Source organism: Podarcis tiliguerta (genome assembly GCF_965153285.1).
Source record: "Podarcis tiliguerta genome assembly, chromosome: 3".
Taxonomy (NCBI): Eukaryota; Metazoa; Chordata; class Lepidosauria; order Squamata; family Lacertidae; genus Podarcis; species Podarcis tiliguerta.
In genome coordinates this window covers 67,449,847-67,466,408 of record NC_139536.1, presented here as the reverse complement: position 1 = coordinate 67,466,408, position 16,562 = coordinate 67,449,847, and the positions used below count along the sequence as shown (strand labels likewise).

Genomic DNA, 16,562 nt, shown 5'->3' with positions numbered 1-16,562 from the left:
CAATGATCTGGGCACAGTCCCTTGAAATATAGTCATGATTCTCACACCAAAATGAGTGGGACACAAATTACTTCTGACTAAATCCCATTCCATTGCTTTCAGTGCATTGCTTTTGCTAGATTGCACCTTTATGTTATTTCATCTGTTATTTCCGTTCATCAAAACCTATACTATTATATTTTTGTTGGACTATAAAATTCAAAAGTCCCCACTTCTAAACCTCCCCTAGGAAGCCATTTCTAGTGCTGTGTTTTCTTGACCATGTGCTTCAAATATTAACCTTTACTGGCCAGATGACTCATCATCCTTAGATTAGCAGCCTCAATGTTATAAAGGAATGGTGCTCTTTTCTTACTTTTCCTTTTTTCAAAACCAAAAGATCCTTTGCTGTTGTAAGGATAAAAACTTTCTAACATAAAGCATCATTTATCAGCTTTTGATATCTCAACAGGAGATTAGAGAACGACAAATGCCACGGGGGGGGGGGGGAGGATACAACATATTAAAAGAACTGTTTGTCATAGACATCTGCATGCCAAGACAAAGGGGTAGTGGGTTCTGATCTGAGAGATGTTGTTTGCACATGATACAGCCTTGACAGTCCACTCTGAGGAAGCTCTACAGAGATTCATCAACTGTTTTGCCCACGCCTGCATGGAGTCTGGCCCCAACAGCCTGATGTAGACCAACATCCTGGGTCAGAGCATCACCAACACATCAGCACTGGTGACCACACTCTTGAAGTGGTACACAATTTTGTCTACCTGGGTTCCACCATAACCAGCAACCTTTCCATCAATGCTGAGCTGGACAAGCGTATTGGCAAGGCAGCTACAGCAATGGCTCACCTCTCCAAAAGGGTATGGGAGAATGTGCTGCTGAAGTCCAATACCAAGTAAAGTTCTACCAGGCTTTTATGCTGAGCACACTGCTTTAGGGAAGTGGGTCATAGGCAACTGACACCCATGAGGATGCACTGTACCAGGAAGATTTTGGGCATCACATGACAGGACAGAGTCTCAAACAAAGATGTCCTCTCCCAAGTCCACATTTCCAGCATCTTCCCATTCTTCTCTGGGCGACGTCTATGCAGGTTTGCTCGTGTACACACAACAGAAGATTGCAGGATCCCAAAGGATGTGCTCTACAGGGAGCTGGCTTCAAGCACCAGGCCCATTGGCAGACCACGTCTCCGTTACAAAGATGTCTGCAAACGTTGCATGAAGGCTGGCAACATCAACCCTGTTGTGTGAGGAGCCCTTGGAGTCAACTGCAGCATATGCATATAGAAACAATCCAGCCCAAAATAACACCCAAAGATGTAAACAATAAACAATTTTAAATTATTTCCTTTCTTTAAAAAGTAAGCACATCATACATACATACATACACACAGAGAGACATTTTATAGGCAACCATTCTAAACAAATAGCATCCACGGCAGATGTCACTATCAGTTTTGCACTCGAGCGCTACCATATTCCCACAAATACAGTCTATTTTATCCATAGCCACTGCATAAAAGAGGAGCCTTGGATGAAGGGCCCAGCCACTCAACCCTGGTGCAAACACCAACAGATCTGTTGTATTGCTGGTGTCCACAGCAAGCCCACACAGGGATAGCGTTCTATGGAGAAGATAAAAGCAAAACAATCAGTGGGTTCAATTGGACTTCTTCCGTAGTATTTCAATGCACTGCTTGGAAGAAATGCAAAAATGAATGAATGAAGCCCTAAAACAAATAAAGGATCTACTGCAGTGGCATGTGCTGGATTCACATGTATTACAAAAGCAATTCACAGGAAAACATACATTTATGATCTTTGGCTCATCAACGTACCGTAACGCAGACCTTCTTTCAAGAATCACTTTATTTCTGACAAATGTTGATATTTTCTATGTACTATTAGTTTCCCCCCTCTCAAGGAAACATACATTTATTCCATGTACAATGAAGACGCTCAAGGCAACGTTACCAAAATTGTAGCCACGGGATGTTCAGAGGAGAAAAAGGAAAACATCTTGATGCACAGGTCCTGCTGTGCAAAACAGCAATCACATTCCTTCATAATCACTGATTGATGGGATTTAGCAGATAAGCAGTGGAATCTGAAGAGTAACAAATAACAAATTCTATACATAAAAAGTGCAGTGTTTTATTGCCTATTGTGCAGAAGCTATCTGTTTATGATTTGTGTTGTTGTTGCTTTTTGCCATCTCCTGTTTAAATAATAAATAGAAGAGAAACTTCATTGTACAGCAAAAAGTTATTTTAAGAAATCCTGCCTTTCAGTTTGTTTAATCTATTAAGACAAGCTGATGCCATCAAGATCTTGGCGTATTGTCACAGGTTTTAATAAGAACTCATTCCTTACTATTCATCACTATTTTAACCTCTCCATTCATCCACTTTGAGGTTAGAATGCTACCGAAGTTACTTCGGAAAAGCTGCAGAGAGATAGCAGCTTTACATAGCTTGATGGCTTGGCAGCCTAACAACCGAATTGCTCTCATTGGCAATGGAAGAAACAGACTGTGGTGATGTTAGGCGTATATATTGCGCACACCTTGGTCCATTGTGTGTGTGTGTGTGTGTGTGTGTGTGTGTATGAATAAATGTTCTACAATTTGACATTATAATGTAGAAGGAACATATTTGCTAAAGGAACATAGTTGGGGGGTGTCATCCTCACTTAAATGACCAGCAGCAAGACTGTGTCATTCATTTTATGAAAGCACTTGCATCTGCATAGGATGTAGAATCCATGTCATAATAATCTTCCAGTTTCCAATGCAACGTTTCAAAGGTGGGTCGTTCTTTGGGCTCAGCATTCCAGCATTGCAGCATGATGTTATACAGCTCTTGGGGACAGTTTTCTGGTTGAGGGATTCTGTACCCTTGATCCAGTTTCTGGAGTACTTGAACACCTGTCAAACCTAAAACAGAATGGTTTTCAAAATAATAGAATGGTTTTCAATAATAAATGATGATGATGATGATGATGATGATGATGATGATGAAACTAAAGCATGTATAAAGTGATAGTTCATACAGAGAATTCTCTGTGGTGATTCTACAAACATCATCGATCTATAATGCATTCTCTTATAGGAGCCTCCACTTAATTCTTTTTAATCTCTGTGTGAACCTAGAATCAGCATCTTTAACTCCCTCCCTCCCTTCCTTCCTTCCTTCCTTCCTTCCTAGCAGATTAGCCTAGGTACACAGCCAGTTGACTAAGAAATCACAGAAAACTGAATTGGTTCCAGCTAAGGAAAATCATGGAAGACTGGATCCTTCAGTTCAGTGGGGGGGGGGGACTAGAAAGACCCCCCAAGAGTCTTTGCAATTACTGCTTTTGAACAAAGCACTCACCTGAATAAGGCATCTTTCCGTATGTGGTTATTTCAAACAGGAGTATTCCAAATGACCAGACATCAGATTTGATGCTAAATTTATTGGAGCGGATTGCTTCAGGAGCAGTCCATTTCACAGGCAGTTTTGTTTCATGTTTGGCTTCGTACACATTTTCATTTCCTAGCTATCATATGCAAACAACAACAACAACAATTTCAGAATATAAACAGTGAATTTATAGGATTAGATGGTTTCAACAGGTGCCTGTGTAGCAGGTACTTTTTTGGGGGGGGGGGTGTTTGGTTCTATATACATTTTGTTTTGCATAGAAGACAAGGGAGCTTGAAATTTGAAATGGATTCAAACACATCCTTCAATTTCCTAATGAAAAGACATCCTTCAATTTCCTTATGCCTCTTTGTGATGCCTAAAAACTACAATTGAAGCACTTTCCCTCAAAGAAATCACCACTGCTGGTGTTAAGGTGGCATAAGTCACAATATATTCCCACCCCCACATAGCGAAAGGAGTAAGACTAACTCTACAGTTCCTCAGAAAAGGACACAGGGAAATGGGATGGGGTTGTAAGCAATCAAAATGGCACAAGAATGTGGGAGAAGGAATACTGAGGCAAAATTTGCCGTATTTAGCAGCCATGCAGTTGTTTAAGTTCTAGGAACAGCCAAATGGAGGGGTTAAAAATATGCATGGATGGAGCTGTGCCCATCAAATGGGAGATGGAAAAGATCTTCAAGATAGAAAATAGGAATGAATAGAAGGATGGAGAATCTGGCAAACTGGTGTATATGCTATAGGGGGACTAGGCCCATGACTGGCACTTCTTGAGGTAACTGAGGATGGTCACGGTGACAGTAAAAGCTTTTTTGGTCTTGTCTGCAATTTATATTTTTAAAAAACCTTTATATTTTTTAAAAACCTGTTGCTTGGGTTCTAAGAAAACAGACTTTGAATGGGGTGGAGTAGCCAGCTGTAAGCAGGGGGAGGGGATGGATAAAATTCTTTACATGAACTTTAATAATAATAATAATAATAATAATAATAATAATAATAATAATATTTTATTTATGCCCCACCCATCTGGCTAGGTTTCCTCAAACACTCTGGGGAAGTTAACTTATCTTAGGATTCAAGCTGGAACAACAGACTTCCATGGACACCATGATTCCCCCCCCCCCGCCCCTTCCAGCTACCTGCGCACTTTCAAAACCAATTCCAGAAGGTGATGGGGAGTCCCCACTGTGGAACCATGCATGCAGAGTGTTGAATAGAACCCAATAAATAGCATTTTCCTTGTTTTAAAAAGCTGTTGTCTCCTTTTTAGGGCTCCATGGAGAGTACAGGTTATAAACCTCATATTAATTATAGCAAGATTGTTCATTCATTGTTAACCACAATGTCAAAAATCAATGGGATTTTAAAGATGTGCCTTGCCAGCCAGAGCTAGGGAGGCAGAATTTTTCATTCATTCATTCATTCATTCCTAGGCCTTGTTTTGCCAAGCATACATTCAATATTGAAACGCCCATCATTAATTGGGGCCTACCACTGAGAATCCTGAATTTGGCAATGACAGCAGCACAAGCCTCCCGCTGGCACCAGAGGCACAGGACTCATGTCTGGCCTTCCGTGAGAAGACAAGGCGACAGCGAGAGCTAATGCATTCAGGAACCTTTGTTTTGTGATTAATTGCTGGCACCAAAGGGCCATTGACTTTGATAATCATCACTTAAACAGTTCCAGGACTAAAAATACAGACTGTGAGAGATTTAAATTAATATATTGGTTCAGAGTGGCACCGATTAATTTAGGCAAAGTAAGCTGACAGGCATCGGAGAGTAAATGGAGAATTGTTTACTTGTAATTGAGGTTTTCAGGGGTTAGTCTCTTTCCTTCCTGAGACCTCTTTTCTGAGACTTTTATTGCTTGAGACTTGGGAAAGATTTAAATTAATATATTGGTTCAGAGTGGCACCAATTAATTTAGGCAAAGTAAGCTGACAGGCATTGGAGAATAAATGGAAAATTGTTTACTTGTAATTGAGGTTTTCAGAGGTTAGTCTGTTTCCTTCCTGAGACCCATTTTCTAAGACTTTTATTGCTTGAGAGTTGGGAGCACATTAGGATGCTTCTCAATTTTTAAATGAAGACTAAAGGTGCTGCTGCAACTAGCAAGTCTTTATTTCATTTTCTTGATCTCCAGGACCATTTTTTTAAAAAAACACAGAGCAAAGGAAGAGTATGCTTATCCCCAGATTTTAAAAAAAGAAAAGAACTCCCATGTTACTGTTATTATCATTTCATTCACAGGCTACTCTTCATAAAAAAATAATAATCACAGAGTGATTCACAAGTAATAATATAAGATATACAGTGACAAACAAATAATATAAAACAACACCCCCCCCCAAAAAAAAACTATCACTTAAACACAACATAACATTAAGATAATACATCCAAATAGACCATTCAACAAATCAGGGGTTCTCAAAGACCTAGTTCAAATTAACAGCATCATGACTAACCATAGAGCAGGATAAAGAAGTGTGACTGAAGTAAATTGTGAAATTGTACTACAGCCTACCTTGAAAACTCGTGCAAGTCCAAAATCTGCTACTTTGTAAACGTTGTGATCACCGACAAGGACATTTCTGGCTGCCAAGTCACGGTGAATGTAGTTCTGAGATTCAAGATAAGCCATTCCTGAGGCAACCTGAGCAGCCATGTCCACCTGTTGTGGCAAACGGATTCTGGCTCCTGCATCATCTGTGAATAAATTGTAAGCTGGTTATGCATGTACATATGTATATACAAGTGATGTATATTCAAGGCTTGAGACAGCTAGTCAGCAGGGACGACAATGTGATTTCAGAAAACAAAGTCAAGGATTGTATTAGTGCTACTTTGAAAAGCTTTTCAACACTTATCCATCCATTATCCATCAAATACAGAGAAAAGAATTGCATTCTAAAATTAGCACAGTAGAGAGAAGACAACAGTGAAATTCTCATGGATGTGATGCTGGGCTTTTATTGTATTTACCCTACTTTTGTTTTAGATTTAATACGTATATCTCACTTTTCTATTGCAATTACAGTGCAGCATATACAGTGTAATATTGGCTATGCAAAATTTCATATGGAATATAATAACATCAGGAGCAAGTATATTCCACCTGCTGTGCCTCATGCCATCCTCAATGATTCCCCCAGATACTATCCTTCCCCGGGTATGTGCCCAAAGGCCCTAGTCGCAAACATTTAGAGTCTCCCTTGCCACATCTGTCAAACAAAGGGGAAAAAAAATCATTCCCTAGAATGCCAATTTTCTATCAATTCTCTCTGGCAGGCACAAGTAGCGCACTGCAAGACCAAATGAGGAAACTGACAACCTTAACATCGCTTGTGGAAACCACAAGCCTTGTCCCAATGAAATAAATAACACTTGCTTGTGAATAAGCATGGATAGGACTGTGCTGCTCAACAACTGTTAAGATTTATCTTCAAGTCTAGATGAAACATTACAAACACTGCATTATGTAAGGCAAGGTCTCCATAGCGAGCAGAAACTGCATAGGTTCTCCTTGACAACCATTACCTAATTGACAGTATTTGTCCTATTGTAACAAGAATCTGAAATATCTATCATTGTTTCTTTCTTATGGCAATTTTATTTCACCTTGAAATGCAACTTACTCTTTGCTATACATTCTGCACACTGCAGAGGCAACTTTTCCTCTGTGGCTTTTCCATCAATAACTGTTTGCACATCCACAAAGTAGTGATGTTTCATGTATTTACTTTCGGCCCAGCCTACAGATCTCATGAGAAAATTGTCTGCTTCATAGTATTGCTTATGTGATTTAAAGGTTTGGGCTTTTAAATGGGCTCTCAGGATGCGCACGCACTGCTGCGGCATTACTCGTCTCTGAGCATGAAAGTTAGATTTCCCTGAAAGTCATACAATGGGATGGCAATTTAGCAGGGCTGCATTTTACTTCCGTTATCACATGGATCCACATGTGGAGACTTACAGTAAATGAAAAGTTCGTCTTTGTGAGAAAATACTTTGGAAATTCTTGAGTTTCTTCAGTATACATGGGACAAAATTGGAATGGGGGCGATGGAATACAATTGCCCCACAGATTCAAAAAGTGTCACCAGTGTGGTATAGTGGTTAAGAGCGGTAGACTCGTAATCTGGTGAACCGGGTTCGCGTCTCCGCTCCTTCACATGCAGCTGCTGGGTGACCTTGGGCTAGTCACACTTCTCTGAAGTCTCTCAGCCCCACTCACATCACAGAGTGTTTGTTGTGGGGGAGGAAGGGAAAGGAGAATGTTAGCCGCTTTGAGACTCCTTAGGGTAGTGATAAAGCGGGATATCAAATCCAAATTCTTCTTCTTCTTCTTCTTCTTCTTCTTCTTCTTCTTCTTCTTCTTCTTCACCTGGTTTAAGTTGATCCTGGAGTTTTCGGTCTGGTTTGAAATGCTGCAAGCCCCATTCCCACTTGCTAGCTTCCCTCTCTGGCTAGTTATGTCCACATCCCCAAGCAACTCCCTCCATTAATTGCATTTAAGAAGGGAGAAGGAATAACCAGAACTTACTTCACAAAGAAAAGGACTCAGCGTACATGAAGCTATGCTTCTGGCCATTTGCAGAAGTATAATTTCTTGCCAAGCATTATAGTACAGTACCTGAATCAGAACTAGGTCCCAAGGAGCATAAAATGTGAAGTTTTTTTTATCTGCTTCTCAGCTCAGTTCAGAAGTCACAGAAAGCTGCAGATGCTACTAGTATGTCTAGGAGCATCATTACTAGTTAAAGGCAGGTCCCCCAAGGCTTCTCCTTTGTCCTTGTGGCTACCCCTGAATTTTAGAGAACCAAGCTTCTAAAATGGTTGCAGGGCCTCCATAAACTCAGAAACCCTCCACGTGTCGGAGCACAATGGAAACAATTGTTTTTTTGGGGGGATTGAGCTTGCACACTCATCTCTGCTGCCACCCCATGCATTTTCTCTACACATGAACTTTATGTCCTAAAAGGCAATGTTTTATAGAGACTACTATTTATGTCTAATCCAAATTCTGAAAGAACAGTGTCAGAACTGCTCCTGAGCACATCTATTCACAGGCTATTTGTCTTTGTTTTTATCTTTTGTTTGTACAATGACTCTCCTGTAATTTTCAAGGCAACCGCACGTCTCTGTTCTTATGAAGACAACACACCTCTCTGACAGGACAGACAAGCGTAGAAGACCTTGATATCTAAAATATGAGCTGACAAGGCCCAAGCATGCTTAAAAGTTACATGCTTTGATTTGGAAGCCTTCATGCCTCATCCCAGGTGTGGAGGGGCTAGTTATGCTATCTCAGTGACAAGGAAAGAACACACCGCAATACAGATACTTTCACAGCACTGTTTGACAAACAGTTCAAACAATATGACTCACAAGGGTGCACCATACAAAACCTTTTAAACACAGCATGAAGAAAAGGCTTCACTCTCATCACCTCTTTCCATGTGATGACTCTTTCCATGTGATGAAAACAACTTTTTCCACAAATGCACGTTCAAGTGATAGGCAGAAGTATCGTGCAAGCAGTGATGTGAGAACTGGACTCAAGACCAGGGTTCAAATCCCTGCTTAATTCTTAGAATTTCTTTATCTAAACTACCTTAGGGATGTTGTGGGGATAGGTAAAGGTAAAGGGACCCCTGACCATTAGGTCCAGTCGTGACCAACTCTGGGGTTGCGGCGCTCATCTCGCTTTATTGGCCGAGGGAGCCGATGTACAGCTTCCGGGTCCTGTGGCCAGCATGACTAAGCCGCTTCTGGCGAACCAGAGCAGCGCACAGAAATGCCGTTTACCTTCCTGCTGGAGCAGGATAGAATATATGTGGGGATAGAATATATATAAACAGAAAACAGAAATGTGGATAAGAAATAAAATGAAAAGTCCAAATCGGTCATTACACTTGCCTTTGAAAACTACCCCACAGATCATTTCCTGTTAATCCATTTTAAATCTGCTACATGTTAAGGAAAAGTAGTCAATTAATCAGTACTTAAACCTGCATGCATTTTACAGACCATCTGTGATGGGATAGCCATGTACCGGAAAGAAAAAGCAAACAAAGTGCAATATCATCCTCACCACACGTTCCAGCAATCTCAGTGATGTTATGCTGCTTGCAAAAGAAATAAGAGCAGTTCTTGCTTGCAAAGGTAAGCTTTGGGGATGTAGAGCTCCAGCACCATTCAGCAGTGTAGTTTGGGCTCACATCTGCAGGCTCCTGAACCTAATGCAATATTCAAAATCCACCCCTGTATTTGTAAGCTACACTCCTCAGATGCAGGGATTAAGTAAGACTCAAGCAGCTTGGGTTCAAAGGGCAGTGCAGATGGCCAAGGGATGGATCTTGTGAAGATGGAACAAGACCGGCTACAGATCACTTGTCTTTGACCCCTGCAGCCAATGAAAGAGTGACCCAAATGAAAGCAGAACATCTGGAGAAGCTTGGAGGTTTTTGACAGGGTTCTTTGGTGATTGAGAAGGAATGTGGAACATGTTTACCTGGCAGCAGCTAATGAAGAATTTTGACATCAGACCATATATAGAGGGGGGGGACCCCTGACCATTAGGTCCAGTCGTGGCCGACTCTGGGGTTGCAGCGGTCATCTCGCTTTACTGGCCGAGGGAGCCGGCATACAGCTTCCGGGTCATGTGGCCTGCATGACTAAGCTGCTTCTGGCGAACCAGAGCAGCGCACGGAAACACCGTTTACCTTCCCGCCAGAGCAGTACCTATTTATCTACTTGCACTTTGACATGCTTTCGAACTGCTAGGTGGGCAGGAGCTGGGACTGAGCAATGGAAGCTCACCCCATCTCAGGGATTCGAACCGCCGACCTTCTGATCGGCAAGTCCTAGGCTCTGTGGTTTAACCCACAGCGTCACCCGTGTCCATATATATGTGTGTGTGTGTGTGTGTAATGATTTTGCTTTTCTGTTCTCTCTTTCACTCTTCTCTTTGACCCTATTTGGTTTTTAAAAATATTTTTTATTAAGTTTTCGTTTAACATCTCAAAATAACATTTACATAGTACCATATATTCCATGGCTTCTCTTCTTCCCCTTCCCTGGTTCATTTTGTTTACCTATTATGCCTGCATATTTTACAATGTCCATTTTTGTCAGTGTTCCAATTTTACATCATTCAATTAGTTATCAAACTGTTGAATCTATCTTAATGTGTTTTCAAATGTGTAGTTATTTTCCATATATTCAGGGGGAAAAAATCCATTCCTCTTTAAATAGATATTTTTCTTGCTCTCTTAGTCTTAGTTAAACCTACTAGTTCTGCATATTCTATCAGCTTAAGGTGCCAACCTTACTCGGGACCTCTGTCACTTTTCATTTTGGGGCTAACAGAATGTAAACCGCCATTGTTGCGTACATTTGTTTCTCTAACACTTGGGAACTTCTGACTGCACCATTCCTAACAAAAATGCTTCTGGTCTTTTTGGGAAGGTTGTTTTAAACATTTTTTCATCTCATTATAAATCATTTCCCAGTATCCTTAATAACAACAACAACAACAACAACAACAACAACAACATATTTATACCCCGCCCATCTGGCTGGGTTTCCCCAGCCACTCTGGGTGGCTTCCAACAAAATATTGAAATACAATAGTCCTACAGATATTAAAAATTTCCCTAAACAGGGCTGCCTTCAGATGTCTTCTAAAAGTCTGGTAGTTGTTTTTTCCTTTGACATCTGGTAGGAGGGTTTCCACAGGGTGGGGGCCACTGCCTGAGAAGGCCCTCTGCCCGGTTCCCTGTAACCTCACTTCTTGCAGTGAGGGAACCGCCAGAAGGCCCTCGGCACTGGACCTCAGCGCTGAACAATGGGGGTGGAGACGCTCCTTCAGGTATACAGGACCGAGGCCATAAACTTTTCACATGCCCAACACATATGAAAAAATATTCCCTCCAAAAAGGGATGGATGGGTAAGAGAAAGGGACAATTTGATTTATTCCAAATGTTTTGGAATAAAAGTTCTTTTATTGTTTCAAATGTAAGAACTGTGAAGAAAAAAATATATATTTAAAAATGTAAATAGTCTATCTAAACATAAAAAAATCCACCTGGCCATTTTGTGGATTCCCCACCAATCTCTACAGCCAGTCAGAGTTTATTGAGCTGCTCAACTCTTTTCCTTCTCTTTTTTATTAGCGCATTTGCTATACTACAAGCACTACACAGTATTGCTAAATGAAATGTTTCCTACTCACTCTGGAGGTATTCTAGCAGACTTCCATGTCTCATCAGTTCTGTAATAATATAAATTGGATCCTCTAAAGTGCAAACAGCATAGAGCTGTATGAGCTTTGGGTGTCTCAGATTCTTCATTATCTGTGCTTCCCTGAGGAAGTCTTTTGGATCCATTGAACCTGAAATGAGAACAGCAACAAAAGAAAATTAGCCCCTGTTATTAAGGGCCATCCTTGTCTGCCCCGCAGTCTTGTGTAAATGACGAGCGCTGCTGCCTTTCGCTTTGCAAAGTACGATGTACATCAGTGCAAATTCAAGTAAGGAATTCATGCAAGTGAAATGACAAAGGAGAACACAGGTTTTGTAATTTTCCCTGGCTTTAATACAAAAATAATAACTCTAATAACTGTAGATAGCGGGTTATTTTGCCCATCATAAAGGCTATTGGTCATTTTATGACTGAAATGGTAGTCACAATGTTTTATTGGTTTAACTGCTGCTCCCGGATACTAGAAATGTAACCATGATTAGAAACAGTGCAATAATTTCCAACATCTTAAGTTGTCTGCATCAGATCAATCCCTCTAGGTACAAACCCAAGCAATAATGATTTGCCTCTTCCAAGCTACATTGTTGAAGCTCATTATACCTTGGAATAGAACATGTTTATTACTTAGAATTATTGACCTTATCAGCAAAGGGGCAAAACACAAGGTTCTGATGCACCTATCATGCAGTAAACTTGCCAGACGGAGTTAAGACTTGAAAAGGACTTATAAAAGTAGTGCAGCTATAGAAGGGAAAATGCAATACTATACTAAACTCAATGCTGGCAGTCAATACAAAATAAAAGTGCCAATTTGACTTCATGCAAATTTACAGTGCAACCACACTCAGAAAACTGAACACTTCTTGTCCCCACCCCTCAAAAAGAATATTGTAAAGCAGGAAAAGGCAACCAAAATGATCAGGGGGCTAGAAAAACGCCGTTATGGGGAAAGGTTGTAACATTTGGGGCTTTATAGTTCAGTAGGAAAAGGTGATTAAGGGAGGGGACATGATGGAGGTATATAAAATGATGGGAAAGTGTGGAGAAGATTGGTAGGGGGAAATTGTTTCCTCCCTTCTGCATCATACTAGAACTTGGGATCAACCAATAAAAGTGAATAGAGATTTAGCACAGACAAAAGGAATTAGTTCTTCACACAACACAGTTAATTAAACTGGGAAATTTGCTACACAATGCAGTGAGCAAAAATCACTTGGACAGCTTTAAAGGGGGATTAAACAGATACAGATATTCATGGCAACTAGTTGTGATGGCACCATTGGCTCCAGTGTCAGAGGCAGTCTAAATACCAGTTAATGGGTAACACAAGAAGGAGAGTGTTGTTCTGGTCATGTCTCTAGCTAAATATCCATTGGACAGTCAGTATAGAATGCAACCTACTCTCGTAAGGCATTATTTTGTCTGAAACCCACCCACCCCTTTCTTACAAGAGCTTCTGGAAAACATTCAACAGCAATTGCATCCAGCAGCAGAGCTGGTGCCAACATACATATAAATAGCTGTTACAACATGATGGGTGAACCTGTCTTACAAATGCATCTGGCAGCATTTTTTTGGGGGGGGGGGAATACAAACCCAACATGGATGTATTAATAAAATATCTTAATGCTTCATGGGACTGCATTGCTTTTATGAAGATTGCTGCCAGTTTAATTAGGAATCTTGTGCCTCTCTCTGTGAGGTTAATTGAAGCCCTTTCTAAAATGTAGAGGCTGCAGACTAATCATTTCGACTTTTAATCCAGCATTTGCAGGATCAAAGATCAATTTTTAACCAATCTTGGGTAAGGAGGATGGTTTGGAGTAAATGCAGTTTTATCTTATGAAACTCTTTAATTGTACAACATTGCAACTACCAGTGTTCCTAGAAATAATTTCCCTATGCTATCTTTTATTAAATGGATAAATTGTTTCTTCTCCTACTTCACAATAAATATTTTATTATTACACTTCTATAATAGAGCAACACTGTGTACAATAAAGGGCATATATTTCAACATGTCTTTGACGGGTGACTTTCCAATCATCTGCCAACATGAAAATAAATTTTAAAAAATGTTTATGATAAGTTGTAAATAAAGTGCTCTAAGTGCTTTAAAGACATGAATTAAAACAAATAGATGTTTTTCTCAGGCCTGTTAATACAATCAATTTTTAAAAGAGAACACATGATATACACAGTTTGAACAAATATGTCTGATATTACTTTCAAATTCCCCATGTACCGTATATTGCCAGGAGAATTTAAGTAAATCTTGTCTGTATTCAGGTGATTTTTTTTCAAAGGACAGTGGCTATTTGCTTTTCTCTTTAATAAAAACTAAAGTGAAATCCTGTGGCCACTAGCTTCAGTTGCACCATTGCTCTGCCCAAAATGTCATGTCACTAATCACATTTTAGCACTGCAAATAGATCTAAGAGAATTTATGATTGAGAGGAATTGGAAACTATAATGGACTCCATACAGCCAGAAATCCCTCTCTACTTACCATTCAGGCAAACAAGAAGTGTTATCAGAGTTCAACGACACATTCCAGCATAAGCAATTCTGGAGGGTGCAAAAGCTGTACCAGTGAAGGGTTTGGCTTGGAGAGAGTGGTTTGGGGAGAGTTGTGGGGGCCACACTGAGAAGTCCACAGGCCTGATATTTCCCACCCCTGCTCTAGGCCAATGTAAATCATGATGTTGCAGCTATGTGTTGATTGGTTCCTTATTTGCATGGGGATCAACATCAGTGCACAATGTCATGATTGGTAGGTGGAGTGTTTAGGGATGCCACTAGAAATGGCTACATTAGCATTTGTTTCTCCATTTCCACCTTTTTTGGAATGTTTTTTATTAGGTTTTCGAGAATAAGTAAATACGTAAGCAGAAGATGTTGTCTGTTGAATAGGGAATGCAGATACAATTGCACAACACTATTATACTGAATTCCTAAAATAATTATCTGTTGACACGGATGCTATGTAAGTGCAAATGATCACAGCTGCCTTATACCAGTATTAGTCCTAGTAAATGCCACGTGGTGTTTGCAGGCTTCTCTCATTTATCCTTATGTGTGGTATATTGTTACTTCGTAACTGGGAAAGTGGCTTGCTTTAGGCTATTCAGTGCATGGCTAAATATCTGGCAAAACTGAAAATTGTGACAAATGAAGCAACTAGATTCCCCAAACGTATGATCATCAAATAGGTGAGCAGCCCTGAAAAGAGCCCAAATGAGCCCTCGCCCCACCAGGTTCAGAGAAATCCCCTAACCGTGATCAAAAAAAGGATTGTAGTGGGTATTTTTCGAAACATCATATTGCATCACAAGCTTTCACTCCCCTAAGTTTAAAAAGGCACTCACAACACAAGGCGAGAAGGAAAAAATGTTGCTTGGATAGAGAACTGAAAAAGCCCCTCTGGCTTTGCAAAAGCTCATGCACATATCTAAGAAGGCACTTCAGACTGATATCCTTGTACATAAGAGCTTTTAAAAGAATGGAGGAAATAGACTGATAGAAATTAATCTTAACAGTAAATAGCTGTGATTCTGGGTGCATTTTCAAGAACATAAAGAAAAAGAAGCATTATATGCTTTAAAATAATATCTACCATGAGCAGAAGATGAACCAGTTTTATTTCCATCATCTACTCCCACAGTGAATCTATTTGTCCTTCATTCTTGATTGTGTAAGATCTTTTGCACCAAAAAGAAAATAAAAATTGCTAGCAGAATAATCGAATTCAACATTTGAGTGAGCAAGAAATGTAATATACACAATGAAGGCTACAAATAGCATTTTCAATTTGTTTGTCAGTGCTCTCAACCACCCATACATTGAAGTAAATCTTGATGAAATCAAGACTATATTTAGATTTTATGCAGATTCTGAGGGTGAAATAGTCAGAGGTGTTCTTCAACATACCTGGTTTTAGCGTCTTAATTGCCACCGGTGTGGTATTGTTCCATAATCCTTCCCAGACCTCGCCAAACTGGCCGGAACCTAGTCTTTTTAAGAGCTGTAAGGAATTTCGGTCTATCTCCCACTGATCCACAGTTTGGTATGACAAATCATAGGTTGCTGGAACTTCTGTCTGCATAGGATTAAAAATGGCACACATAAATTATGTGCTTTTCTTTTTTAAAAAAAAACAACCAAAACAACTGTATCTATGCAAGTATACCGATTTAAGAGGGTGTCTGCTAAACAGAATGCGGGAGGCAGTAAACCAAAAAGAACTTCCCACAAGCAGCCAGGTGCTTCTTTATATGGCACTTCCTCCCATGAAAACAGGAAGGTCCGGTCTTAATGATGAAGCAGAGGGAAACTATTGCTTTGGACAGCAGGCCCTAAAGGCCAGAGCTACTTCCATTTTCTATGTTGTTTTTATTTTTTTAAAAACAGGGAAGCATCATTTCGACACGTTCAAAGATATCAAGAGCTGGTACCTTTTCCTGGTTCCACAATGGTCGCCTGCAGTGTGAACTGGCAGAAACAGGCAGTGAAGAATGGACTGTCACTGTTTACCGTTGGGTTCTTCACATTACCCCAGAAGCCTCGGCACCATCCCTTCTCCTGTGCGACCACACTGGCGATACGCCAGTACTGGCCCATTTTCTGAGGACTTTTGTTACTGTAGGGAGTGGCACAGACCTGCACACTCTGGGAGCTTTTTACATTATATGTTGACAGGAAAGGGTAGGGTCCATTCTGCTGTGTCTCCCATTCCCCCGATATAATGTATGGATCCAAATGCATAGCTGTCCCATCAAAAATAAAAGAGGTCAACTTGTGTAGCAGAATCAATACATTCCATGGAAATCAAGGGGTACTTGCCCAAGTTACAAGACCTTTA

General features: G+C 40.3%; 1 protein-coding gene across 1 annotated transcript in view; it reads right to left on the bottom strand.

Annotated features, from left to right (window-relative positions):
* Positions 1 to 1,853: 1,853 nt before the first annotated feature.
* The window catches only part of FRK (fyn related Src family tyrosine kinase), a 34,817-nt gene continuing 20,108 nt past the window's right edge, over positions 1,854 to 16,562 (bottom strand). The window contains exons 4-8 of the mRNA XM_083433660.1: positions 15,632 to 15,800; positions 11,673 to 11,831; positions 5,960 to 6,141; positions 3,377 to 3,542; positions 1,854 to 2,937 (exon numbers count right to left, since the gene is read on the bottom strand). Coding sequence (XP_083289786.1) covers positions 2,723 to 2,937; positions 3,377 to 3,542; positions 5,960 to 6,141; positions 11,673 to 11,831; positions 15,632 to 15,800 — 891 coding nt within the window. The 3' untranslated portion in view covers positions 1,854 to 2,722. The remainder of the gene's footprint in view (positions 2,938 to 3,376; positions 3,543 to 5,959; positions 6,142 to 11,672; positions 11,832 to 15,631; positions 15,801 to 16,562) is intronic.